At 37.5% G+C, this 27,281-nt stretch overlaps 1 protein-coding gene across 1 annotated transcript; it reads left to right on the top strand.

Moving 5' to 3' along the window:
• Window positions 1-86: 86 nt before the first annotated feature.
• On the top strand, window positions 87-27,035 carry NHLRC2 (NHL repeat containing 2). Its single transcript, XM_033066211.2, has 11 exons — window positions 87-444; window positions 2,413-2,565; window positions 6,172-6,627; window positions 8,728-8,849; window positions 9,893-10,022; window positions 19,890-19,989; window positions 20,418-20,649; window positions 21,097-21,219; window positions 22,029-22,238; window positions 23,298-23,523; window positions 24,359-27,035. The coding sequence occupies exons 1-11, from the start codon at window positions 162-164 to the stop codon at window positions 24,622-24,624; spliced, it is 2,301 nt and encodes a 766-aa protein (XP_032922102.1). The 5' UTR covers window positions 87-161; the 3' UTR covers window positions 24,625-27,035.
• Window positions 27,036-27,281: the final 246 nt, after the last annotated feature.

The raw sequence follows: 27,281 nt of genomic DNA, 5'->3' as shown, positions 1-27,281 counted from the left end.
ACGTTAAAGCAGCCGGGCGGGAAACACGGGCTGTGTTGAATCTGCTGCGCGGGAATGGCTGCGGTGGGCTCCCTGTGGGAATGTGCTGCTGTGGATACCAAGGATACATAAAAACGGGCACTAAGTGAGGAGCCGCAGCTTCGAGACAGACGAGTTATTGCATGTCTGCACTTTGTACTTTATGCTGTGTTTCAGCCGCGGTTTTCCGCCGTGGCGCGGCGGGCGGTGCCGAATGTGCGGCGGTGAAGCGGCAGGCCGGTAAACAGCGCCCGTGTGAGGCCATGGCGGCGGGCGGGCTGGCGGGGCTGCTGCCCGCCCAGACACAGCTCGAGTACGCGCTGCTCGACGCCGACACTGCCCAGGAGAAGGAGAACCTGGTGTACCAGTACCTGAAGAAAATGGACAGCCGCGAGCGGGACCTGACGGTGCCCGAGCTCGGCGGAGGTGGGTGGCGCGGCCCGGGCGGTGGCCCCGGCAGAGGCGGCGCAGCCCCGGCTCTCCCTCCCCGTGTGGGCTCTGCCTGGAGGTGCCGCTGCCTGCGAGGCCCCGTGAGCCGCTGTTTAAGTGGCACTTGTAGCTACAGGAAATGTCACTCCTGGAAGCACCAGGAGCGAAGGGCAAGGCGAAAAATCCCCGTTTAAATATCCTCTCTCTGGTACTGGCTACAAAGTCACGTTCTGTAAAGCCTCTCTTCTAAATCTGTTACCACCTGTACTGTGTACTTATACCCGTCGCTTCTGGTGATGGTGAGAGCCTTCCTAATTCTCCTGAGCTCTCTTGGTTTCCCGGAGCATCCCTTGGGATGTTCCCCAGCTCTGTACCCATTATTTCGCCACGCTTGTCGATTTTCGTGCCCCGGTAATACAAACTGTGCTGGAGCTGTCATCCATCCTCCTGCGCTGGTTTTCCCCTTCACACCTTTCTGTCTCCCCTTGTGCCAAGTCCTGCTCAGGGTCTTTTTGACCTTTGAGAGGCTCCCTGCAGGTGTGGGAGCTCACATCATAGTGCGAGACAGAGACCTCAGGGGGTGAGCTTCAGGGTTAAAATCACACGTATGATAGGTATGAATTACGGTTTTTAACCAGTGCCGCAAAAGGAATGCTCTCTCTGTCTAGATTTGGGGCCTTGAATTGAATTTTAGCTTATGCCATTGTATTATTTCAGTGTTCTGTCAAGGCTTATTTTCTCCTCTAAAAAGAGCTCAAATGAGTAACCAATATCTATGAAAGGTATTTTAGTTCTAGTGAAAAGGGAGAAATGCTGTAAAATTATAAACTACCCTTTTCTTTTAAAAAGTGAACAGCAAAGCTCCTACACTGTGGGAATAATGCATATACTTGAATTATTCTCATTATTCTCACCAAAGCTATATTGTATGCATCCATTTATATTTATAAATATATGGAGACAGAGAACAGTCTTCCTCTTAGTGAAACACAAAACAAGCCTCCTGCTGACTTAAGTAGGAATAACTTCTTGAGCAGTAAGGAGTTATTTTCTTCAAAGAAAACTGTCAAAATGAAGGGTCAAAAATTAGATAGCTTTGCATTTTATCATAAATATCTTTTCCCTCTATAATTTTCAAAAATGTTAAGAAATAATACTGGCAGACCACATTCTAGGGTATTTATTCTGTATCTTCAAAGTGAAAGTTCAAAAATTACATAGCTTTGCATTTTATCATAAATAACTTTTCCCTCTATAATTTTCAGAAATGTTAAGAAATAATACTGGCAGACCACATTCTAGGTTATCTATTCCGTATCTTGATACCTCTCATGGGATCAGAGGAGGAAAATTTTTTCATGTCTCATATCAAGTGGTTAAAATAAATTACCAGGAGAACTGTTGTGCATATCTGAAAAAGTTGTATTTCTTCCCATGTAACAGAATTAATTGATACTTGTCATTTCAAACTTTGAAAAACAAGATAAAAGCTCTAAGCACATGAATATTCCAATGATCTCTGAAATCAGTTCTTTACATAACTATTGGAAAAAAGTCATGAAGAGTTTAACACTTTCAAACTTTCAGTAACCTTTGTGTGAGTTTTAGATAATTGATTGTTACCCAAATGGCATTGTTGGGGGTTGAATAATGTAGATCATGTTTTAAAATGTATAAAATTTGTTCTGAGGCTTACATAGTCTTTCAATTAAAATTACCTATGTGAAGATATAAACTACACTTTCATATTACAGTGAATCTTACTAATGATATTGTCATTTACTAATTATGAAAAATTGCAGAATGTAAGGATGAATTAGATAAATAAAAGATTTTATGTTTGCTTTTCTGCCTGCATAAAAAGAGATGTCAAACTCTTTTTTTTTTTAAGTTAAAAGTGCCAGGAGCATTGTGTTGGTGCCCTACCCTCCCCCTAACTGGCTGTTACTGTTCTCTGAATTCCAGATCTGCAATGGTTAAACACTGAAGGTCCTATTTCTCTTCACAAAGACCTTTGTGGGAAAGTTGTAGTGTTGGATTTCTTCACTTACTGCTGCATCAATTGCTTGCACTTGCTGCCTGACCTCCACGCCTTAGAGCACCAGTACTCTGATAAAGGTAAAAGTGCTTTGGCTGGCTTGGAATAGAATTTCCTGGCACTGTTGCAGGCTGAGGAGCTGAGTCACTTTGTTGCTGGTTACTAAGCTGCTGGCAATATTTCAGGGGTGTCTAAAAATGTCGTCTAATCTTTTAAGTAGCCTAAAAAAGGTGACATGTGTGTACTTCCATCACATTTTTAAATGTGTTTAAATAAAGTATCTGGTGTGTCTGTGTAATTAGACAAACAGGATGTGTGCTTAAAGCTCAAATCTGATACCTCTATAAATAAGGTGACTTTCAAAAAGCTACTCAAGAATGTGAGATACAGGCTCAAAATTAATATAAGTTGGTAACTTTCTACCCTTGACTGAGGAATCAGCTCTGAGAAGAATATAGTACAGGTGGTAGAATGAATATAGACAGGTGGCAGAATAGGATATAGATTACTTTTTTTTCCCATTGGAACTGAAATAACAAAATATGTAAGCCTGATGTAGATTTTTTGGTATTGGCATCATGTTATATACCATTAATAGCCCTGTATTCTAAATTGGGAATTATGGTCTTTAAAGTCACATCTGAAGTGAGATCAGTCTCTCACTCTGACTGAATAAAAATGCAGGGTAATTTCTGTTTAGAATGCAGTGTCTTGTCATGATGGCTTGTCAGAGATAAGCTGTAGTCTCACACAGAGTGTGTCAGCTACTCACTTATCTGGGATATTTTAATAGACTGAACAGGGAGTTGAAGAACAGTGTTACTTTCAGTCCTAAAATACTGTATTAAATACAATACATGTAGAGTAAATAACATTACAATTTTGATTCTCCATTGCTATTTCTGATTGGTTTTAATTTTGGCCATGTTTATTTTCATGTGTTACCTTTTTCAATAGGGAAAGAATTTGGAATATCTTTGACATTTAGGTAGTGCTTTAGATAGCACTTAGTACTTCACAGAAGACTCAAACTAATTTTTCTACCTTGCAAAGCTTAGATGTTTGCTTTGGAGACATTTGAGATGCAGTGTTATGTTTCAAATAATAGGAACTTTGTCTTATAAGGAAAAACCTTCATGGCATTTTTTGGGAGGGAGTCAGTTTTAAATGGAAGGTGAATGGCAAATGATAAGTGGACTGTTGTGGATCAGGCATGTTGGGAAGAAGGTCTAGATACAGATTTTTGAAGATTATGTTGTCATAAAATGAATAATACCTTTAAATGGTAACTATTTTATAGTATACTGTGAGTGTAATAATATAGTCATGTCCTTTATCTGCTTTTTAACACTAAGGTGTTAAGTCAGCTGATAACAAAATAATAATTTTAACAACCTCTCCCCACAAGCTTTCTCCTAGAAGTGCTTAAATATCTCTATACTTCTATGGTGTAGAAGAGGCTGCAGCACTCTGAACTAAATGTCCAATTGGAGACATATTTTTTCTTTTGGTTTGTATTAAACTTCTGTCACAGGAGTTACTACTTTGCTGATGGGTGATAAATTATTTTTGTATTTGAACTACCCCTGTAAGTTTTCTTTGGATTTCAGCTATCCTGTTCCAATAGAAACTGGAGTGAGAAAAAAGATGCTTGGGGTAAAAGTGGAGATGAAAGGAAAGAAGAACAGGTGTGTGGAACATTAATCTTAAATTTAAACCATTAGGAAGCAGAGGATAGCATTTGGATTCAGGAAGAGATTAAGGTGCTTGATAGTTCAAACAAAAATACATTGTTTTTTTTTCACTGTACATTTCCCTTTTGGTTCTTTTTAACTGTTTTAATGTCTTGATTGTCAGCCCTTTCAGGATTATTTAATCTCTCTTTGTTGTGCTACATGTCTAAATCTTAACATTACAGTAATGTGTATAAATATATGAGGCAGTAAGGCTGGTGGGTTTTTGAGCCATGGAAAAATATTCAGTACATGGTCTTATATCAGTGTGCATCTTCTTCACCCAAAGCAAACAAGATTTACTAATTACTAGGAGAAAGGGGAGGGGACAGCTGTTGACTTGAGAAAGTTGAGAAAGATAAAAGCCTGAAGAGCAAAACATCTTACTTGGCAAAGCATCTGTCTGTAATGCATTTGGATCTTCAATCTCTTGTTTGAGAACTTGAAGGGATATTACCTGTTTTTTCTTAGTTACAAGAGCAAACCTTGATCTAGTTGACTGTACATTGTGCACATACACACTCAGTACATACATACTCTGATGACTTTGTTTTAGTGTGGTTCAAATGCCCTTACATGGAGCACGTTGAAACTTCAGCTGTGTGATCACCAGACAGGAGAAGTTTAAACACAGAAGACTATGTTAGAGTGATTCTAAATCATTATAAATATGATAGTACATGTGCCCTAGTTCTATTGTCTGGAACTTCAGGAGATCTGTTTCAAAATGAAGACTGCTTTCCATAGGATTGAATGTCGCCCAGCATCTTTATCTGATATGCTCTCACTGCTATCTTCAGTGGTGCTATTTCTGTGTTTCAAGTGGCATTCAGAAAGTTATTTTAAACCCCAGTGCATATTCAGTTCATGTTATCAGCAGTCCAGAAATTACTTCTATAAGAGGAAGTACTTTTTAATATTCAGAAATAGCTTGGCATAAATCCAGTGTTGTGCTCTGCTGTAATCCTTCAAACAAAGTGTTTTAAATGGAGTGCATATTGTTACTTCTGAGCATAGCATCCATCATTTCCACAGTTTTCCTCATGAGGGGATGTTGTACCTTACTTGTGCTGTTCAGGTGTTCACTGTAGAATTGCCTTTCTAGCTTTAATGATGTTTTTGAAGGACAGATACAAGCGCTGGTGCTCATCCCATTACAGTTAGAGTATTTGACCTGCTGTTTAGATTTCAGCAGTTAGTGATTGTACAACTTCAGCTGTCTGATACTGCAGCATTCAGCAACTGCAACAGCTCTTCTGCTCCAATAGAGTTGATAAGACTGCAACAGTTATAGTGTCTTCTTAATTTTTTAATCGTGAAATTGTTATATTCAAGCCCGCCTTGTTTGTAGTGAGTGTTATTTGTCATAATTGCAATTTTTATTTGAAATACAGACTACTGATTCCAGAGCCTATTCATTATGTCTTTTACTGTTTCTCTAGAGGTAGATATGTTCAGGTAATCCTGGAGTTCCACAATCTGGTGTTATTTTTATGGCTTCTTCTTAATTGGGAAAAAGAATTTTCTTAAACACCATAATTGTATATAGGAATCAGAAGACAAAGAGGTGGCCTAAGTATCTTTAAAAAACCCCAAGTATTACTTGAACAGCTACAACTTACCCACAATTATTTTGAAAGTATTTTCTGGCTTAGTGTGTAGTGGTTCAGGAGCTAAGGACAATTCATGTGAACCAGCTGGGGAAGTAATGATCCTAAAGTTTGGTAATTTTACTGAAGTGTTATTTCTGAATTTCAGTATTTTCTATACATAGCTATCTATATTCCTCCTGAGATGTAATTGCTTTCTGTTTGTTTAAATCCTTTCTCATTCTGGGAAGCAGTCAGTCAGATTATGAAATAACTGTGGTTCATTTTTCCCTTGTGGGTTTTTTTTTTAATTATTATTATTATTTAAATACATTTCAATGCACAACTTCATTTCTCATTGCAGATGGTCTTGTTATTGTTGGTGTCCATTCAGCGAAATTCCCAAATGAAAAAGTTCTGGATAACATTAAAAGTGCTGTTCTGAGATACAATATTGTGCACCCTGTGGTAAATGATGCAGATGCAACACTGTGGCATGAACTAGAAGTGTCCTGCTGGCCAACTCTGGTCATCCTTGGGCCTCGTGGAAATATGCTGTTTTCTCTTGTTGGAGAGGGACACAGAGAGAAATTGTTTTTATTTACTTCTATAACACTGAAATTCTACAAGGAAAAAGGACAAATCAAGGATAACAACATTGGAATAAAGCTGTACAGAGACTCCCTTCCACCTTCTCCTCTGCTGTTTCCTGGCAAAGTGACTGTAGATGATTCAGGAGAAAGGTTGGTCATAGCAGACACTGGACATCACAGGATTTTGGTCACTCGTAAAAATGGACAAATTCTACACACTATTGGAGGTAAGGATATATATGTAAGTTTATTATAGCAATTTAGAGGAATACAAAGTGCATTTTGTATTCCTCTAAAGGAGTTGCAAATGGTTTCAGGTGTAAAGGATGCACATCCTCATCAAGCAGCAAGGTAGGGAAAAGCCAAGAGACTGTAATGCCTCCCCTTCCAATAGAAGTGAACATTGAATTGTGGTGGTGGTATGATGAGGAGAGGTTTTTCATGTGTGTTTTTTGTTTGATTATTGAGTTTTTTCAATGAAAGAGTATTCCTATTTAGGATCTCTGGTTTCAAAAGCAGAGGAGAATTATTAAAACAGTGGCATTCCCGTAAGTATACAGGTAACTGAAAATGCAGTTGCCTTTGTACATATAGAAATACCTGTGTTCTCTTTAAAACTGACATGATAATGTGTAAACTAGTTATGAAAATAGTGAAAATATTTAAAATTTAGTTACATTTGTTACAAAGTTTATTTAAGTAACATTTCAGCTTTGGAAAACTAGCATCCATAGTTGCATTTATGTAATTACAATGTGCTTTGCAATGCAAATGAAGACAGTTTGCACACTCTTTATATGCTTTACTGTTTCACAAATGAAATTGTCCTTTTTTAAAACCTATTAAAATGGTCTGTTACATCGTAGTGAAGCAAGTATGTAACTGTTAGGATAATCATAATATACAGATTTAGGAAGCAGTTGAATCTTCAAATTACTGAAGGCAGTGGTTTGTTTATGTCTCAGAATCAGGACCTGTGTGCTGATGTGTCCTGTATTACTTAGTCTGGAATTGGCTAATGCCTGCCCCAAGGCAAGATCCTACAAATCTCATAAAAATACTCTTCTGTTTAAAGAAAGGAGGAAAAATTCTCTTGCTGTTTGAAGTAACACTGCCCTGGCTAGTTTTATCCATTATCCAGGTTAACCTGATTGATCATTAAGGCATTAGCCTAAATACCTTTCTCCTTAGGATGTGCAAAGAGAATTTCTTGTGACAAATGTGAGAGAATTTGGTTTCTGCTTGATACTGTGAGAGGAAGTCTGTGCCTAAAAGCTACCCTTTGGTATTCTGGGGCAGTCATTAGAAAGGACTTCAGGAATTTCCTAAGCTCCAAACTGGTACCCTCCTTCCTGTGGCATTGTGTGCTGTTCCCTTCCCTGGGGATGTGTGCTCTCCCACTTATAAGGGCAGTTGCTGGAATCTGACACACCAGTACTTCAGTCCTTTATGTCTGACAAGGTCTAAATTGATTTCTGACAGAAGGTTGTAAAAGTTTGTGTATTTCAGTGACTCAGTTAAATGATTCAGTGGGCAGAGAATAATGTAATGAAGTTGATAATGTGGTAATAAATGTGGGCATGCACAAAGGTTGAAATTGTTATTTGCATCATAAATCATGGTACACACATAACTCATTCGTAAGTGTTTTCTGCTGACACATCCTGCTAATGCACTTAAAGTGCTACCTTCTCTGACATACAGTGCTTACCTTCAAACTGTTATGTTCCTTTCTGTTTCCTGACTGTTGTCTGCAAAAGACTGTCCCTCCATCATTTTTAGTGTTCTTTTGTGTAATTAGTTCCATAACATCTTTTTCTTAATTAGTCTCTGAATGAGAAAATGTTGCTAATCAAATATTAGTTTAATTTGTGATTACTCCAAAATCTAAACCAATGAAATGGAGTTGAGCTTTGGAATTTTTTTTTCTGCTGGCTTGCTTTGATGTGGTCAAGAAAAAAAAACCTGCAGTTTTTTATTTTTGTCTTCCATTGTTGCTGTTGCCTTTTAGTGCAATCTAGAACCCTATTGGGACTCCTCTAGAACAATTTAGAGCCCTATTAAGGCTTCACTTTAAAATATGACCTTAAAAAAGCAGAGAACTTGTGCAGAATGAGTTCAGAACTTAATAGCACCAGGCTATTTTGATTACATAGCACAGTGACTAAAATGACACTACACCAAATAGTAGTAATATAAAATGTACAAGTACTGTGAAAGCAGCTCTTGCAGTATGTAATTTTCCTGGAGGTTTAAATGTATGCACTTTATTTTTAAGGTGAAGTTTTTCAAAAATTACTTTTGTGTTTGCTGTGTTTTATTTATAGGTCCAAACAGTGGAAGGAGAGATGGAGCATTTTCAGAGGCAGCTTTCAACTCACCACAAGGAATCGCTATAAAAAATAATGTTATTTATGTGGCTGATACAGAAAATCACCTAATTAGAAAGGTAAATTTTCCATAAGGAAATTCAAAAAGGAAATTTGGTCCAGTATTTTATAAAGAAGTGATGTTGTGCAGGATTTTTTTAAGGGCTGCATATACTTTTATGCTTCCTTTCAAATACAGATGAGGTGGGCTACTCCTGATAGCCTAACAGGGTTTTGGATTGGGATTGGGTATTTTTCTTACATTTTCTTACTACTACTTTTTCTTACTCTCACTTTCCTGTTCTGAGAAACATCTATTCTTAGTACTGGAAGCAAAAACTGGTTTTGTTTGACTTCCAGTAGTATCAGATTGTTATCTAAAGCTATTGTAGTGCTGTGGTGCAGTGAATATCCAAACTTCCGTTGGCTGGCTGGTCTCTCAAATACAGGTAACTACCCTGATACCAGAATTGGCTGCCTGTGTATTCTTTTTGATTAAACACTTGCAAAGTTTTAGCGTGTAGGAATTGGATCTTACATTAGTTTAGGTCAAATTTAGGATAACCAGAAGGTAAGTTTGGTGATGCAATATAATATTGCCTTGTTATTTAAAGTATTGTGTGTATCTCAGATCTTGGTCTTGGGACCTCACCAGTATCCCATTTGTGATCAGAGGAGGTGCACCCTTAATGCATGTGAGCTACCTTTGTACAGATTATTTTATATAGAGATGGCAAATACTATTACAGTATGTGAGTTTTTATCCCATATTCCTATAGGAGTTTTAATATATATATATATCCATTGTTTATCTAAGTGTTTATCCAGAAATTTGTGATGCTTTTTTCTACAGTTGTTGAGCAAATGCTGACAGAGCAGTGTTAATTTTTGTTGCACATGGAATAGAGTTCCATGTACATGGTTTTCATGCTACCTGCTACTTCCCCACCTCCATACTCCCTTTCCATCAACAAGCATTCTGCTAAAATTAATTATTTCCCTAAAAAACAAATGCCTGGTATTTGTTAGGATTCCTCTGGTTTTGACATCTCTCTCAAACTATCTGTAACTTTGTCAAGTTAATTTCATATGTTCATTTAATGTGTCATTTTGCTTCACACAGATTGACCTGGAGTCGCAGATGGTGACCACTGTAGCAGGCATTGGGGTACAAGGTGTTGATAAGGAAGGTGGAGCAAAAGGAGAAGAGCAGCCCATCAGCTCTCCATGGGATGTGGTCTTTGGAAGTTCAAGTACTGTATCAGTTCAGCTTTAACATCTCATATTTACATGTGTGAATGTTTGCTAAATGTTTTCCTGTTTTGGTATTCATCTGAGATAAAAGAAGGAAAGATTTACTGTAACATTGGTCTAAACCACTATATTTTCTATTGCAAATGGTAACTGCAGTTTTGCTTTGGATCCTGAAATGTTAATTGATGGGAGAAAAATTCTTTTGTACCAAGTTATGTAGTTACTCCATCCAAACACAGAAGGAAATCATGATTGCTTTTGTTTGGCAGGACCTAGGCTAGGATCACTTAAAGAAGCAGGTACATTTTACAGGAAGCAAGCATTGTCTAAAAGTTCCTTTCCTTGACTATACAGACATGTCTGCTTGTAAATATTTGAGTTTAGGAAATAAAAATAATTTTAGTTTGGGACCTCTGTTTATTCCTGTTTAGGTGACATAAAATCATTAGGCTCAAGATCACTGTAGAGACAATCAGATAGGAGGGGAATACCTCAGCACACACCTTGCAAACATCAGGAGGTAAAATAAATCTTTGCATAAGAGGATGCAAGAATCACCTTCTGAGGACTTAAGTAGCTTTCTTTCACTTAACACCTGAGCCTGGCATCTCATAGCTGCCGTGTTTCCAGCTGTTACTGACTATGAGTTGAAGCACAATTTTCTCATGTTTCCATTTCAGTCTAATTTAGAAGTTGCAGATGCCAGTTTATTAACAATGCTTTGATGTGGCGTAAAACCCTTAGGTTGATATTTCAGACATGGAAGATTGACTTCCAGTATTGGGATTTTCTTTAATCTGCAGATGAATGGGGTGAAGAAGGAGCATGATTTACCTATAATATCTTGAAATTAGAGGTGCTTTGCGAGTTTAGTAACATTTTACTGACGTGGAGGCATTTGTTAAAATCCTCTGTCAATTACCAGGGAGGAAAATACACTGAAATGTAAGAGAACATAGAATCCCAGAATGGTTTGGGTTGGAGAGGACTTTAAAGACCATTTTCCCCACCCTCCTGCCATGGGCAGGGCCATCTTCCACTAGGCCAGGTTACTCAAAGTCTGATCCAGCCTGGTCTTGAGCAATTCCAGGGATGGGGCATCCACAGCTTTCCTGGGGAACCTGTGCCAAGTCCTCACCATCTTCACAGTCAAGAATTTCTTCCTAATTCTGCCCTCCGTCAGTTTGAAACCATTTTCCCTTGTCCTATCACTGCATGCCCTTATCAAAAGTCCCTCTCCAGCTCTGTTTTAGCCTTTTTAGGTACTGTAAGGTGCTCTCAGGTCTCCCCAGAATCATCTCTTCTCCAGCCTGTCTCCATAGCAGAGGTGCTGCTCCAGCTCTCAAATCATCCTTGTGTTCTCCTCTGGCCTTGGTCCAACAGGTCCATGAAGCTGGTTCAGAAATGCTGATAGTGTAGAGTCTTCTGGTACAAATACATTGTCAGTATAGACAGAGTACAGCCAGCAGCCTTGAGTACTTGAGTGGGCAACTGGGATATATTTTCAGATTTAACACTTCTGTTAACACACCTTGTATAAAAAACCCCACCTTTTTTCAAAGGTCTGGTCAACAACCTTTACAGTGTGTTAAGCATATGGAGTCCTACTTGGAAGAGCAAGGAGGAGCACCTGAAAGAGAATCTCACTGGATGTGGGCTGCTACTAACTAATGCAGGCATGAATTTTACTGAATTTTAGAAATCTGATTTTCCTTTTGTGAACCAAGAGCCTTGTGTGGCTAGATGGTGTCATTTTCAAGAGATCTTGAACCAGAAAGCTGATCCCTGTGGGATGTTATTGCAGAGCTGTTTCACAGATCAACAAAGAGGAGACTGGTCAGTGCTTCAGAAAATTGAGCTGGTTAACAGAACTATTCAAAATATCCTATAATTTTAATTTTTCATTATGCTTTATCCTGCTTCTGTCAGTAGTTAAATATATGATGATTTTTTTTTAATTTTGAGAGCTCTGCTTGTTAAATGTTAATTGATATGATAATTGTTATCAACATGAACATAGTATTTACTGAGTTAGTCACCTGTAGAGGATTAGTCATCTGTACTGTTCAACACTGATTGCTGAATTTTAATATGCATTTGTGTAGAGATCAGATCTTCTAAATGCACTTTGTTCAGACAGTGATGCAGATTTTTTTTCATATTCAATTAGAACCTACTAGTCAGTTGTCTGTTTAGATTGCCACAAAGTAGAAAATAAACTGTCAGTTAAGCAGAGATTGAATCAATTTAAATTCTTTTTTTTCGAGAGGATAATAAGCCTAATAGATAAACTGGGGGGAAATATACATTACTGTAATAGCAGTAAATTCTAAAATTCTTTAGAAAACTATAACCAGAGAGTGTTGTTGTAAAAATAGAGAGTTATATTGAATGGAATGTTAACAGGAATCTGTCCCAGGCCATGAGGAGCCAGCCCTGCAGTGCATGTCTAGCAAGCATTTTCTGCTGTCAGAAGCTGCAGTGACTTCTTTAAGTTTGTTGCCAGCCATCAAAATAGTTTGTCAGCAGTGCAGCAGTTTGCCAGGGTTGCATTTTTCAGTTCCAAATTGCCAAGTTGCAACTTGGTCGAGCAAAGTGGGAGCTTCTGCTGCTCTGCAGTATAACATAGAGTGTTTGTGCCTCTCAGAGTGCTGCCCTACGAGCCTATACCCTGTTGTCAGAGTATTACAACTGGTCTGCCAGTGTCTTTTTAGGCGTTTGGATGGGTGAAGTCATTTATGAGGGTTTCAAAAATTACTTTTGTTTGCACCCACACAGCAGTGTCCTTTTTTTTTGCATATGCTTATTACTCTCTGTGCAAATTGCAGGAGTCAACATGCACTTCAACAAATCTTAAAAGTTTGACTTTTGTGTTAACTGTTGTGGCATAAGGGAAATAACACCACACCTTCCCATTTTCCTTAGATCTATGTAGTGGAAATCTGTGCAGTTTCAGAAGATAGATTTATAGTTGCTTTTTAAAATGCGGGTTTTAAAATTTTAAACAAGTGATACTTCTGAGAGTTTGCTTTCAGTGTCCAAAGCCAGGCTATCCAGACCATGAAAGGGAGAAAAAGGAAGTTGAAGTGTTTAGACAGGTTATGTACTACACTGGGTAGTATTAAACAGCTTATCCTGACCTTTTTCAAAGTCTCAAAGGAGAAAGATTGCCCCTTAAGAGAAAGGTTTTTCCTCTATCATTAACATTTTTTGAGTTTAACTCCTGTGTACAGTTTAGAGTATGTATTGACCAACTGAAAAAATTATTTTTTCTTTAAAGCCTCAATATGTAGGTGGTTGAGAAATGGAAAATACTGAAAAAAACTTTTGAGGAGGTGGAGAAGTTAATATTCGGAACTGATACCATGTAGCATTCTTTAAGTATCCACTTAGTATTTTCTTAAATAGTATTTCCATAGTATTTGCCCTGTTCTATATACAGACGCTGAAATCTGAGACAGAGATTGATTGTGAAACACCATTTAAACAAAATTTGGCACAAATATCTCCCTTTGAGGCAGGGGAGTTAATGGAGACAAAACAGATGGTAGGATTCAGACAGAGTATTCTTCCTTGTCATTTTTTTTATTTCTTTAATTGTGGCCACTGAGCTTGTGTTTCACCTTCCTGTTAAAATTCTTGAATGAGCTCCATGGATTAAATTCTGGCTTTGCTGAGGTTGGTGCTGAAATTTGCATAGATTGTGTGGGAAATAGAAGGGGAGGGACAGCAGCTTAAAAATACATTACAAAATTACTGTGTGCTTTTTTAGCTTTCTCTGTTGTGCCCTTCTATTTTTATTTAGTGGGTGTTGAAAGCAAGTGATACTTTAATGCACAGTTGATTTGAGCATGAAATGTTCTTGATAGCTGCATTCTTGCTGGAAGGAGCAGGACAATGACCTGTGCTTGGTGACATAACCGTATGTTTCACATTCCAAAATCTGGTCTTAAACTGCATGATTGTAATCTATTTATAGAAAGTACATTTTATAGAAATTTCATAGTACATTTTATAGAAAGTACATATTTATAGTAAGTCCCAAGTACAGTGTTGACCATACTTTCAGTAAACTTGTTGGAAATTTCTATAGAAATTTAAGTATTATGTAGATATGATTTAAATTAAAATACAGTACCTTATCATACTGGTGCAATTTTTATAGCCCTTAAAAGGCAGAAGTATGTAAGATATTTTTCATCCTTCTTTTCTCTGTGTTTCTGCTAGAGGGTTATTTGGTACCACTGCATTCCAGAGCAAACACTTCTTTTTTTTTTTTCCCTGTATTACTCATTGTGATTCTTTCATAATGTAAGAAAAAAAATTAAAAATTACTTAAGCAGCAAGCAGTTAGCAGTTAACTTCCTGCTGGAGCTCAGATCATACATGAAGTGTTTCTGTCTGAACTGTCTGTATCTTGAAGGGATGCTTTCTTCTACATGTCACCTTTTCTCCTTCTAATCTGGTCTCATTCTGTCATTGAGGCTCTGGCTGTCACTGTCCTGTGAAGGGAATCTTCCTGGGTAATAGCTGAACATAAAAGAACTGCTTTTGCTATCATCAGGCTTTAATTTGGAATCATTTTTCTGGACAAGGCAAAGCTAGAATTCTTCCAAAGATCTGTTGCATATGTGATATGACTTCACAATGTAGCAATGTGGATTTACTTGGAATGCAAAAGGCCTGCTCATTTCTTTAGTTGTTTCCTATGCAAAGTTCAAGCTCAGAGATGCCCCATTTGGCTTTGCCCTTATAGAAGTTTAGTTCCACAGAAAACCATGGTCAGAGACATCACTGACACAAAGCTGCATTGTCTGTCTTTTCTTTCTAAATTACTTGTAAATAGCCATTATTTTTTATTTTAGATGTAGGAATTTCAAAGAATAAGTAACTTAATTAAAGAGAGGGGTGAAGTAAAGAGTTATAGTGAGGTCTTATTCCTGTGTAAGAGGTGTTTTAGCTGAAAAAGTCTTTTGAGAAATAAGAAATTAGGAGGTTACAGGGCAGGATTGCAGTGAAGCAGGACCTTACCCGGTCTTACTTTGGGTTTATGAGTATTGCTGAGTAGTAACAGTCACAAAATAGATCAGTATTTCACATTTTCATTGTAGAAACTGAGGTACATATGTCAATATTTTAGTATAAAGATGCCTGATGAAGTCTTGACGTAAGGATATAATGGGAGTAGTGACTGAATATTCAACAGTAATCTTACTCAATGTAGTTTGACAGACACTTCTCTAAGCTGGACTTCTCTGTCTTGACCAAATGCATAATGACAATGATTACTTTCTGAAGGAAAAAAGCAGTTGGATTAGCAGTTGCCATTCTAACAGGTGTCAAACTTTGAATCGTTTTGAAGTCCATGACTTGAAACTGCCTTCTGTAAAACAAGTATTATATTTGTACATGGAGTAATGGATCTCATTCTTTTTGTTCCACAGTGTATAGTCTGATTCTATTAATTAAATCTATGTTCACAATAAAGAAGCTTAAAGTACAAATCAGATTTCTAAAGAATAGTTAGTGTATCAGTTCTTAATTTCAGATGCAAAACTGCTGAAAATACACTTCTTAACAAGACTTAGAGAGGCATTTGTCAGGTATGCTGGGGTCAGAAGGAGACACAATTTTGAACTTTTACCATTTGAGGCTGGAAGTGCTTTTGAATATGGAATGCAGGTGTTGGAAGTCAGGGAGACTGTGGTGCTGAAGTACCCTCAAGCTTGTGGGTTTGCTGTGCTTAATTAGGAGGAGTGAAACACATAACCAGACTTAGCTCCTTCTGTAGGTTTAATGATGTGTCCCAACACTAAATAATCCAATTTTTTTTTCATGTTTACAAATACTATCTCTTTGGTTTGGGATTTTCTTTTAAATATTTACTGCCATTGCAGTTAGAAGGCCTGAGTTAGAAATCTTGGGAAACAAATTAAAAGGACTTCATTACAGTCATAATTTTTAGCTCCTTATTATCTCCACAGTATGAAACCCACTTGGTATCTAAATCCAAGGATTTCCCTTAATGAGAGGGAAGGTATGTAAGCTAAGAAGAAAAATTCCAGAAGCATTTTTTTTCATAAAGGGTCATGCTGTTTGTGTGATGCAATGCTATGTGAAAGAGTGCCAGGTAGCAAGAGAAAAGAAAGAAGAAAATTGATTTTTAGTCATCCAAAAAGGATGAGGTGTATTTGTGAAAGTCCAGGCTTCACTGATAGCGCATTCCTTTGGAGCTTTGCTGTTTGTGTCTCACTGAAGAGCACTGATTCTCTATTCTTCTGACACATTTGCATTTAATTTGCTGAACTTCCACTGACTGAAGAGCAGGTGAGACTTGCATTCACTGTGCATGTGCCTGTCTGTGAACTGCAGGGTGTGTTGTGTAGCCCCTTCTTGAGAATTTGCAGAGGATGAATGTACCAGAAGACTTCTTCCTTGGTTCTTTTTATTTCTTCAAAGATAAAATTAGTAGACAGAATAATATTTTCAGACTTCAGTCTATTTAGAAAATGTCAGTGGTGCCAGTCACAAAATGTATCTTTGATTCCCAGGCTTTTAATTCCCAGACTGGAAGTAAGCATGCAGCCCCAGATGGGGAAGTTGGAAGTGTGGGTAGTCCTGGGAATGGAATCCCTTCAGACAGATGCTGCTAGTGACTGGTGCCAAACAAAGTAATTTCTGTGCATTCAGATTGACTCACCAGCAACATTCAGCAGTGTTCTGAGTGTTTGAATAGGTGCCTTTGCACAGACAGGACTGTGAATTCTTAACATAGATACAGCAGAGTCAGGATCTACAGCATTGTACAATAACTGAGGCATCACCTAATGGGGAATGTTTGTGCACTCAGAGCTGTATTCACTATTAATGAATGTTTATAACACAAGGATATCCCATTTGCAAGCCATACCTCTCTTGGATACAGGCACACCACAGATAAGAAAGCACATACCCTAATAAGGAGAAACTACTCTGCATTTTTAGAACAGCTCAGGATGGGTTGGAATGTAATACTTAATTGAATAAATGTAGAGAATTGCTTTTTTCTTATGTTGTTTTATAATAAATTCTTTAGAAACAAATAGTTTCCATTCATGGATGATAAGGACTTATTATAATGATGGCATTACCATAATTTTAGCATTCTGACTTTCCCTGGTCTCCTTCTCCTGTGAGAACTGTACAAGGATAACAATGGTGATGTCCTCAAACTGTTCTGTCATGAAAGAAAAACGTTTTCTGCTTTTGTATCAGAACACAAAGCATTAAAATATGTGAGGACTGTTGTTGATAGAATACCTTAGCTGTGTAGCATTCATTTTAATTTTCTGAGTTTGTGTAATTTTTCTTATTAAAGCTCTGATGTATTTTCCACAATTTCACAAAGAGCTGGTGCTGTTTCCATGCTCACACCCATTCTTTTTGTTCTAACAGCCAACCAGTAGAAAATATTTGTGTTAAAATTTATGACAGTTATGGAACTCTTACTTATTTTTACTGCCTTATTCTCTAGTTGAAGAAGAGATCTTCTCTCTTATCAATCTTACATCCTCAGTAAAATTTGAATTTAATATTGATACTTTTTTCTCATATTTCATATGTCTTGCTGGGTGCAGAATTAAAGTAAGAAGCCTTTTCAATTTTTCAACATCTAACTGTCACAGAGGTCAGTCTCTGGTATTAGGGAGCTGGATAGATGAATGGAACAGATTTTTCAACAGTACTCAGTTCAAATATTACTCCTTCATGTAATTGGTGGATAAAGTGAATATTAAATAATTAACAAAACTTTCTGAGATAACTCAGAATTAATTGTGTAGCATAGCAAGATAAAAAAGCTCACTTTCTGAATAGACCAGTGATTTAAACAGTTTTCATTCTGGGGTACTTAGAATAGTAACGTCTGAAAGTGCAAGATATGCATAATGGAAATAGAAAATCCTGAAGCTGAGCAGTTACTATATAGGAAGGACTGAAATGATTTCATAATCTATTTTCTCAATTTAAATCACTTAGAACTGAACTCTAATCAAAAAGTGGTTGGGACAGGGAGATGTTGTGAGATGTTGTTTTCATTTTTTATACTGGAGTTTTTGGCATTGTTGGAACTTTGGTAGCATTTCTGGTAATTTATAAAACGTGTGTTTTACAACTCAATTTGCAAACCTTTTTTGATCAAGAAAATGCTTTAAGGCACTTTGCAAGTTTGGCTTTCATTTTTGGAACTCTAGTTTATGTAAAAACATGGAGCCACAGGGAGATGCAGAAAAGAGTCACCAGAGTTACTTTGATAACACTCTTGGGAACTTGTATATTGATCCAATGAGCAGAAAATGCTGAAGAAAAAAAACTCTGTTAAAGTTGTTCTGAAGAGAGCTCACAGTTTAAGGAAATTCTTTCTGGAGAAAGAAGGATGCCATTTTCCCCCTCGGGGTGTGTAGGGTAGAAAAGATTTGGGATTAGAAGAAAAATGGCAGGATTTCAGTTGGGGGAATGGTGGCAATTTGATTTTTTGGACTAACTTGTCAGATTTAAAATGCTTGCAAGCATTTTGTATAACATTGCTTTTATTTTGAAACTCCAAAATATTTTTTTGGTGGGGGGAAAATTATCCGTGAGATTATTTTCAGGAACATCTATGAGATACACAATACTTTACAAGTTCATGTGAATAAAATATCTCTGTGAGTAATTTTAAGGTACTTTTCTGTTGAGTGGCTGATGGTTATTCCAATACCCAATATATTTATTAAAAAAAAAAAGCGTTGATGTTGTCTACAACTGCATGGGACAGTGTTAAAAAGATAATACTGTCTTCATTTTAATGCTGTTTTTGAATGTCAACTTTTAATTAAGATTTTCAGGGAAGACTAAGATAATTAAATTTTTTTTGGTTTTGGGTTGTTGAGAGTTTTTTTATTGTCTTTCACAATCTGCCTTCATGCATTTTTTACTGCTTCTCTGTGATTACATTTAAAGCTATAAAGTAGAAATATATTCTTCAATTTCCACTTGGATAATTTTCTTTGTGAAGTATTATCGGGGAAAGCTTTGTGTAATTATTTATAGATTTGGACTTCTGAATAGTAATTTTTACTCCAAGTAGAAAAAAAATAGGTGCTTGACACGTGCTTGAACACTTCTAGACCAGAAGGTCACTGTTCCACAGATCTGCATCTTGCATTTGAGACACCACATTTACATGTGCTGAGGGAGAACAACTTGGAAACTGGGTGGTTACTTCAGAGGGAAATTAGGAAATGCCCAGGTCACATTTACTGTTTGAATAAACTGCAGCTGATGCTCTCCAGGGTAAGCATCAGTTACCCTTAGCTTAAGACATGATGTTCTTTGTGTATAATGTGTATAAAGTACAATGGTACTTTCAAAACCTGTAAACAACTCCCAGTGGTCTTTTGGAGTATCTGATTTTGTCACTAGTGTAGCAAAAAAAATCAAGATTGCCTCCCCCAAAGCTATGCTCAGCAAGGGTAGGTACTTATTTGTTGGCTGGTATGAATCAGAAATAGCATGTGAAAACAGACACAACAGTAGAATGTTGCAAAGAGCAAATCTCACTTGAAACATTGCCTTTATCACGTAGGGGTATTAAAACCACAATTTTTAAACCCCTGGGAATAAGATAGCAAGAAGAAAAAAAGAAAAATAGGAAGTTTAGGTAGATGAAAGACATTCTCTCTCTCTTTTTCGCTCTGTGTTTTTGGTTGTGTTTTATTTTTTTCCCCTATGGGGAAGATGGGGTAGGGACTGGGGGGGATAACAGTTGGTTTGATAATTTCTTTGTGTTATAAAACATTTCCAAAATGGGGTTTTTTAATCTACTTTTCTGTGTCCCTTTCTAAAAGTTTCAGGGACGCAGGAAGATGATGTGTTATGGATAGCTATGGCAGGCATTCACCAGATATGGGCACTGATGTTGGAAGGTGGAAAACTACCAAAGGGAAGGTAGGCAACTGTACTAAGAGAAATGTGGGATTGCTGCTTCTCTTGATAAACAGCTTTCAGATCCCAAAGAGACAGATAATCAAATTAAACTGAAAATAATTTAGTTTAAAGGCTTATGTGCTTAAAAGGCTGCCTCCTTTTCCCACATCTGTTGGATGAAATGAAAGATGCTACTTCAACTATACAACTATCACTTGATACGGTCCATTCATATAATTGAATGTTACTTTTCCTTGCATTTGCTGAGTTTCCTAGTAATGAATGATGTGCTGAGGTGATATAAAAGCAGAAAGGCACTGAGTAATTCCTCTCTACTGCATTACAGTTGGTTTTATAACTCACAAATGCCTGTTCTGTAGCTTCTGTTTGTGCATCTTGTCTGAGCTATTTCAAACTCATGATTGAAATTGGGTGCTCTTTGCCTTCAGTGACTTAAAGAAAGGAGTGTGCCTTCGCTTTGCTGGGAGTGGGAATGAGGAGAACAGGAACAATGCTTACCCACACAAGGCAGGGTTTGCCCAGCCCTCAGGGCTGTCCCTGGCCCCAGAGGAGCCCTGGAGCTGCCTGTTCGTGGCCGACAGCGAGAGCAGCACCGTGAGAACTATCTCGCTCAAGGACGGCGCGGTGAAGCACCTTGTAGGAGGAGAGAGAGACCCATTGGTAATCACCTCAAACTTCCCCACACTGCCCTACTAATATTCCTCAAGCCTGACCTGGAGGAACCACTTTTGGGGTGAGAGGGTAAATCAGTTTCCATGGCCATCAATTTCTTGACTTCACTGCTTGGAATGCAAACGTGTGGCAGTTGTGACGCTCAGGTTGTAGTGCAGACTGTTGCTCCTTAGATAAGAAATTACTTCACTTATTCTTGAAATAGCCAGTTTGATTCAGCATTGTGTGGTCATTAAATCAGCTGGATTCATTTTTTTACTTAGATGTGAGAGTTTAGATTTCTGTGATTAGCAGTCACACTTCCAGGTTTCCAGTATCCTTGTTTTGAAATTGTCTTGATTTTTTTTAAAAGTCAGTGAATTTCCATTTAATTACAATCATTTAAATTCATGCCCACATTGAATCATCAAATGTATTAATTAAATAATTTTTCAGAATTTGTTTGCTTTTGGTGATGTGGATGGAGCAGGCATAAATGCAAAGCTGCAGCATCCCTTGGGAGTGACATGGGACAAGAAAAGAAAGCTACTTTATGTGGCAGATTCCTATAATCATAAGGTAAGTGTATAGTAACTTGTAATGTACAGACTTGGAAATTTTTATTGCTACAAAGAATTATTTTAGTAACATAGACAGATTTTGTTTTGGCCTGTTAAGCTGAGGAAATTAATTACACAAATTCCTTCGTGGGTTCTTTTTCTCTCCTTCCTTCCTTCCTTCCTTCCTTCCCTTCTGGGTCCTTCTCTTTACCATTGTTTTGCTATCACATTCTTCTGTGTTGATATGGTGGTCTCTTGGGGAAGGTGAATTTAAAGTGCCAAGTTACAGTTCAGACTAAAGACTTTCTATGTACCTTCTCAAAGATGCTGAACTAAAATAAAAGAGCCAGAAGGGTTTATTCAGGAGTACTGCAGGTTTGATAAAACTGAGAAAAAGTTTTGAGAAGTATTTTGGGTTACCTCCATGGAACTCTGGGATAAGGGACATTGTTTTACATGATTGTTTTTATGTGATACTATATAAGCATTCATGTCTAGAAGAGTTTTAACTGTACACTGACTACATGCATTACCAGAGAAGTAATCTGGTTGATTTGAAGAGTAAGGTTAGGTACCTTCAAAATCATGGAAGGGAGCTCTGAATGAAGACCAAAGTAAGAAGTGAAGTCCATGAGGGAGTGGGGAGAGGGAAGGATGGGACATGTCACTTGGTAAAGAGTGATAACACAGCCTCTAGTATGCACACCTGGTAGCTGAGGTACTCAAAAAGCAGGGCTGGCTACTGGAAATGTGACTGGAGATAATGCAGAACATCTAAATCCTGCTGGGTTTTCTCAGAGAAGCTTCTTGTGTCTTTGTTGATCTTAGATTAAGGTTGTGGATCCCAAGATGAAGAACTGTGCTACCCTGGCAGGCACAGGAGAAGCAGGAAATGTTGTTGGTTCCAGCTTTACCCAGTCAGCTTTCAATGAACCAGGAGGTTTGTGTGTTGAGGGAAATGGCCGCCTGTTGTATGTTGCAGACACAAATAATCATCAGATTAAAGTCCTGGATTTGGAAACAAAAATTCTTTCCATGGCAAGTAATACTTACTAAACAGACTGATAATGGTGTTTCTTGATATAAATTATTATTTCAGACTTCAGCAAGTGTGATAAAAATGAGACAACTAACTTGGGGTACAGTAACTGTATCCATGGGATGTTTTGTGATGATCAGGCAAATAAACACTGCCTGTAAGCACAATTATTGAAAGCCTTGGTCTTCAGAAAGACAACTTTTGCATGAAAACAGAAAGTGACAAGCCTCTAGAAAAAGTTAATGCAGAAATGTCACTCATTGAAATGTTCAGCCCAGTTTTTCAGCATGAAAAGCATTTCATGAGCACTTTGTAAAAAAGGAAAGTGAAGTCAGTTACCAAGCCCTGTGATAAGCTGTAAGAGATGATTTTGGAGGTTAGCAACTTAAAGCAAGACATATAAAGTGCTTTCAGGTTGTCAGATCAAAACCACTGTTAAAGTTGAGCACAGCTTTATTTGATTGTTAACAAACAAATCTCTGTTCATGTCCACCTTACAATGCCACTATAACTTAATGATTTTTTGAAATGTATGTATACATATATTTATGGTATAATGGCCCTAATGTTTTCTCATAAGTTTCTTGCATTTAATAATACACAGTCTCCATGTGTGTTTAAATTTTCATATAATGTAACATCTTGGTGGCTTTTCTGGGAAATTCTCTTCTACTGTGCAATGTGCACAGTTTAAATCCTGGATTTTATTACTGAAGCATTCAGTTTAGCACCAGAATTAGAAGGAAATATGTTTACAGTTTATCTAAAACAAAACTGTAAACATTTTAAATTAAGGGATACTATAAAGCAGTTGTGGTTTTTATGGCTTTAGTAGTAAACATTGCTTTCATTTGGATTAATCAGGTTTTTTTCATTTCAAGAAAACATTTTGTCCTTCCCTTTACCTATTTTTTCATAGTATTGTTGCACACTGTCAGAAAGTTTTAGCCCAATAGCCATATGATGTCACTTTGTAACTGTGATTGTGTTGTGAAAGCCCATTTATTTTCAGTACCAATAAAATAAAAATAAATATTTTGTTTGATTTCTACTGATAGTTGCCTATCCTGAAGCCAGAAGCATGTGATGTTCCAGATAACCTGCCTGTGCAAAAGGATAAAGTAATGAACCTTCCAAGACTGCCTAAATCTGCACCAAATATTCAACTTCCTTCACTAACTGTAGCTCCTGGGCAGACAATTCAGTTTTTATTAAAGTTGGCTCTTCCACTGGATTCAAAACTGAATGAAGAAGCTCCCAGTGCCTGGTTTATCACAGCAGAAGGTAAAGTCCTTGGTTGGGATGAGAAGTGGGGTGTATCAGCACATCCTGCAGTACAGGGGATCTCAGTCTGCTGAGTCAAGACATCCCTCCCTGTCCTGTGTTCTGTTTGACCTAGTGATGCAGTACATGGTATTTGGAGGTGATGCATTTATTAACAGCTGGAGTGCAAAGATTGAAAAAAGCCACACACCTGCTAGACTGCTTTTTACTTGAATTAATACATGCTGCATGATTTTGTGGCTCAATGCAATGAATTAGGTGTATGTAGTGTACAGGTTGTTTTTTGGTTCACATACTCTCAAATATTTAAATAAAAGTGAAACTCAAGTTTCATTCTAACAGTCAGCATTGCTAAATTTCACCACAACCCATCTATAATACCACCACTGCTGTTTGGAAATGCCATCATTTTACCTACAGTTTAATGCATTTATGGCAGATATTTTACCTGGTATATTAGATCTCTGATGCAAATGTACATTAGCCATTAATTTGAGAAGTTTTACTTGTGTATATCAGAATAAATTTTAATATCCTTTAAAGAGCATATAGGAGAAATTCCATTGCATTTAAAGAAGATGTAATATATATATATATACACACCTATAGTGCTGATGCAAAGCCATGGATCTCTCTGTCTTTAAATGACTGATAAAGCATTAGTAAATTCTTTTCCTTTTTTTTTCTGTTCACAACTGAAAAAATCAGGAAAGCGGTTTCCTCTAATGCTGCATGTGGAAAGTCCTTGCTGTCCTGTAGGTAGAATTAGTGTTTTCTGTAGCTGTCAGACATGATGTTAAATAGCCTAATGATAAAATCTGTTCTTCTTTTGCAGATAACACCTGGTTGCTGCAAGGACAGTGTCTGACAGGAGAAATAAAGGATGTTTCCTGTCAAACTGTCATTCCCTTTCAGTTGCCTGTTAGCTGTGTGTCAGCTGAAGCCACCCTGGCCATCAAAGCGTGCCTCTACTACTGCAGCAAAGGTAGCAGTGCCTGTATGATGGCTGGGGTCTCGTTCAGCCAGCCCTTGCAGGTCACTGGCACAGACCAAGGCAGCTCAGCTCAAGTGGAACTGATGCACACCTTTGTAACCAACTAACACAAAGCCAGCTGATTTCACGCTTTATTTTGCTGTCCACCATTTCTGTGGAAGAAAGTACAAATAGATAACTTTGCTCTGTTTTTTCCTGGAGCTTTTGACAAAGATAAGAAGTAATGTGCTTGGTAAAATGAAACAGGTTTCCCTACAGCCTAACAGGAAAATTTATCATCATAACCTCATTTCTTTACATTACAGTAGCAGCAATAACTTTGTAATACTGTAGGCTCTGTTGCCAGTTGTGAACATACTGGATGTCTACCAGACTTAAGAAGTGAGCAACAATTTTTAGAGTCCATATGAAAGAGCTGGTGTTACTTTGTGATGTTACTGTAAGATCTTTGCACTGTAAATAGTGTTAGAGTAGATCATTTTGGACTAACACTTCCAAATTCCTTTTGTGCCCTTATTACATTTTAATAGAATGTCAAAAGGAAGTTTCTTTCTCCATTCTATAAAAAGAAGTATTTTGCTTGTAATGACACTTATGACACATGTATTTTGAAAATACACCTTAAACTAGGTGCACCTCTAGTTTTATGCAAACTGAGCATTTTGCTTTAACTCAACATGACCGCCTTACATGAAGAGCAAAGGTTCATGGGGAATTTTCTGTGAAAGGAAGCATTCAAGTTCCTGCAGAAGAATTTCATACTGATTTTTAACAAAGAATGTGCCTCTCTGCAATGTGTATATGTATATAAAATAACCACCACAAAGCCATGCTGGAGCTTTTCTGATACACACCAATTTACATTTTATAGAAAGTGGTAGGTAATGGTTGGATATCTGCTGCAAAAATTAAATGTCAACCATTTCAAGTTGGGTGATTCACTCCTATTTTTATGATTTCTCTACAAAGAATATTCTGAAAACTTCTGTCTTGCATGTACATAATATTATGAAGAATATTACACTCAGTCTTTGGAAGTCACTGTTAGTCCTTGGATTTGTTAGAGTGGCCACTGAACCAGAATTGTATGCTTGATAATGGATTATTTACATTCATGTGCAAACCTTCTGATCTTTTGCTAGAACACTGGTAACCTAATCTTGGAGTAACATGCTTTAAAACTCTATTGAAAAACTCTGTCCTTGGTGGTTAAGTGTTTTGCAAATAAAATTCCCTCAATTTGCCATAATAAGTAGGGGCAGGGTGATAATGGTCATGCAAGTTTATTACTTGAGCTGGAAGAGTTTCCATCATGCTTGAGTGGTGATTGGGTTAGGCCATGTGCTCTGGTCATGATGATCAGCTCTGAGAAGATGATTTTAAGTTCAAAGATAGTATTGTCATACATATTATAAAGTCCAGTAGTGAAAGAATTTTTTTATATAGTCTTTCCTAGAACAATGACTCCTGACACCTGTCAGTAAATCCCCCTATCAGTTGTTGCTTTTTCTTACTTAAAGGACTGACTGAAATGTTGGTCGTGAACCCGAGAGGCTTTTGTTTAAGGGAACCATATGGATTGGTGTGGCTCTTCCTTCCATTGAAATGCCAGTCTAGCTGAGAGTTCTTTGTGGCACCAGAAATGGTTGTTATCTCACCTGTCAGCAAAGTGAGGGGTGAAATGTTATTCTTCTTACATTTGGTTTTTAAGCAACTTTTCTAATGCACTGTTTCAGCTCCTTTGGGTAAGCCTCTCAATTCTCACATGCCATTTTGAAGAGTGAAAAAGCTTTGCTACTTTTTTCACAGATGACAAATGCTGTTGGAAGGATGAAGATAAACTGATTTGGGCATTTATTATTTTTACACTTTAGTGAAACTCAGTCTTTCACAATTTTTTGTTTCTCTGTTTATCTTTGGATATTAGCCAGGAAACCGTCAATCAGCTTCTAGATAGCCTGCAGATTTTCTGTTGCTCTCTGAAAAAAACAAGCATTAGGTTCAGAAGTTCAGAATAAGGAACCAAACTGTCACAGTTGCCTTGAATGTGCAGTTCATCAGATGGAACTTTTGTCTCTCATTTTGTCCCATCACAGAATGGTTTGGGCTGGAAGGGGACTGAAGTCCATCTTGTTCCAACCCCCTGCCATGGACAGGGACACCTTCCACTAGAGCAGCTTACTCAGAGCTGCACCCAGCCTGATTGTGAGCACTTTCAGGGACATGGCATCCCCAACTTCTCTGGTCAGCCTGTGCCAGTGTCTGACCACCCTCTCAGTAAAGAATTTCTTCCCAATATCCAATCTTAATCTTCTTCTTTCAGTTTGAAGTCATTCCCCCTGGTCCTATCTCTACATGCCCTTGTCAAAAGTCTCTGTCCAGCTCTTGTAGCTCCTTCAGATGCTGGAAGGTGCTAGAAGGTCTCTCCAGTCTTCTCCAGATTGAACAACCCCAAATAAAATTTTCAACTAGAATGACATATTTTTCTATTTCAATTGGATCGGGTAATCAATTTCTGCCTGTATTCCAATATTAAAAAAAAAAAAAAAAAAAGAATTGGTTTTGTTATTGACACTTTCAATTAATCTATTGCTGTAGGGGAAGGACTGTATTCCTCACTTTATTTAACTGTAGTGTATAATGTTTAATTGCAATATGTAGTTATATTTTCTATCTAAATGTTCTCTCCTTTCTCAGCCTCTGTGTTCACTGTGATTGGCCTTAAATCCTATAGTCTAACATAAAGTTTTGTTTGTCCAAAGGA

Source organism: Catharus ustulatus, chromosome 8 (assembly GCF_009819885.2).
Source record: "Catharus ustulatus isolate bCatUst1 chromosome 8, bCatUst1.pri.v2, whole genome shotgun sequence".
NCBI lineage: Eukaryota > Metazoa > Chordata > Aves > Passeriformes > Turdidae > Catharus > Catharus ustulatus.
This window is presented reverse-complemented; position numbering and strand designations above follow the sequence as displayed.

Excerpts from the sequence above, each read along its gene's own strand:
- NHLRC2 (XM_033066211.2), top strand. The coding sequence starts at position 162 with ATGTCTGCACTTTGTACTTTATGCTGTGTTTCAGCCGCGGTTTTCCGC. Across the intron at positions 445-2,412 it reads GGTGCCCGAGCTCGGCGGAG|ATCTGCAATGGTTAAACACT; the intron begins GTGGGTGGCGCG and ends TCTGAATTCCAG. Across the intron at positions 6,628-8,727 it reads AATTCTACACACTATTGGAG|GTCCAAACAGTGGAAGGAGA; the intron begins GTAAGGATATAT and ends TTTTATTTATAG.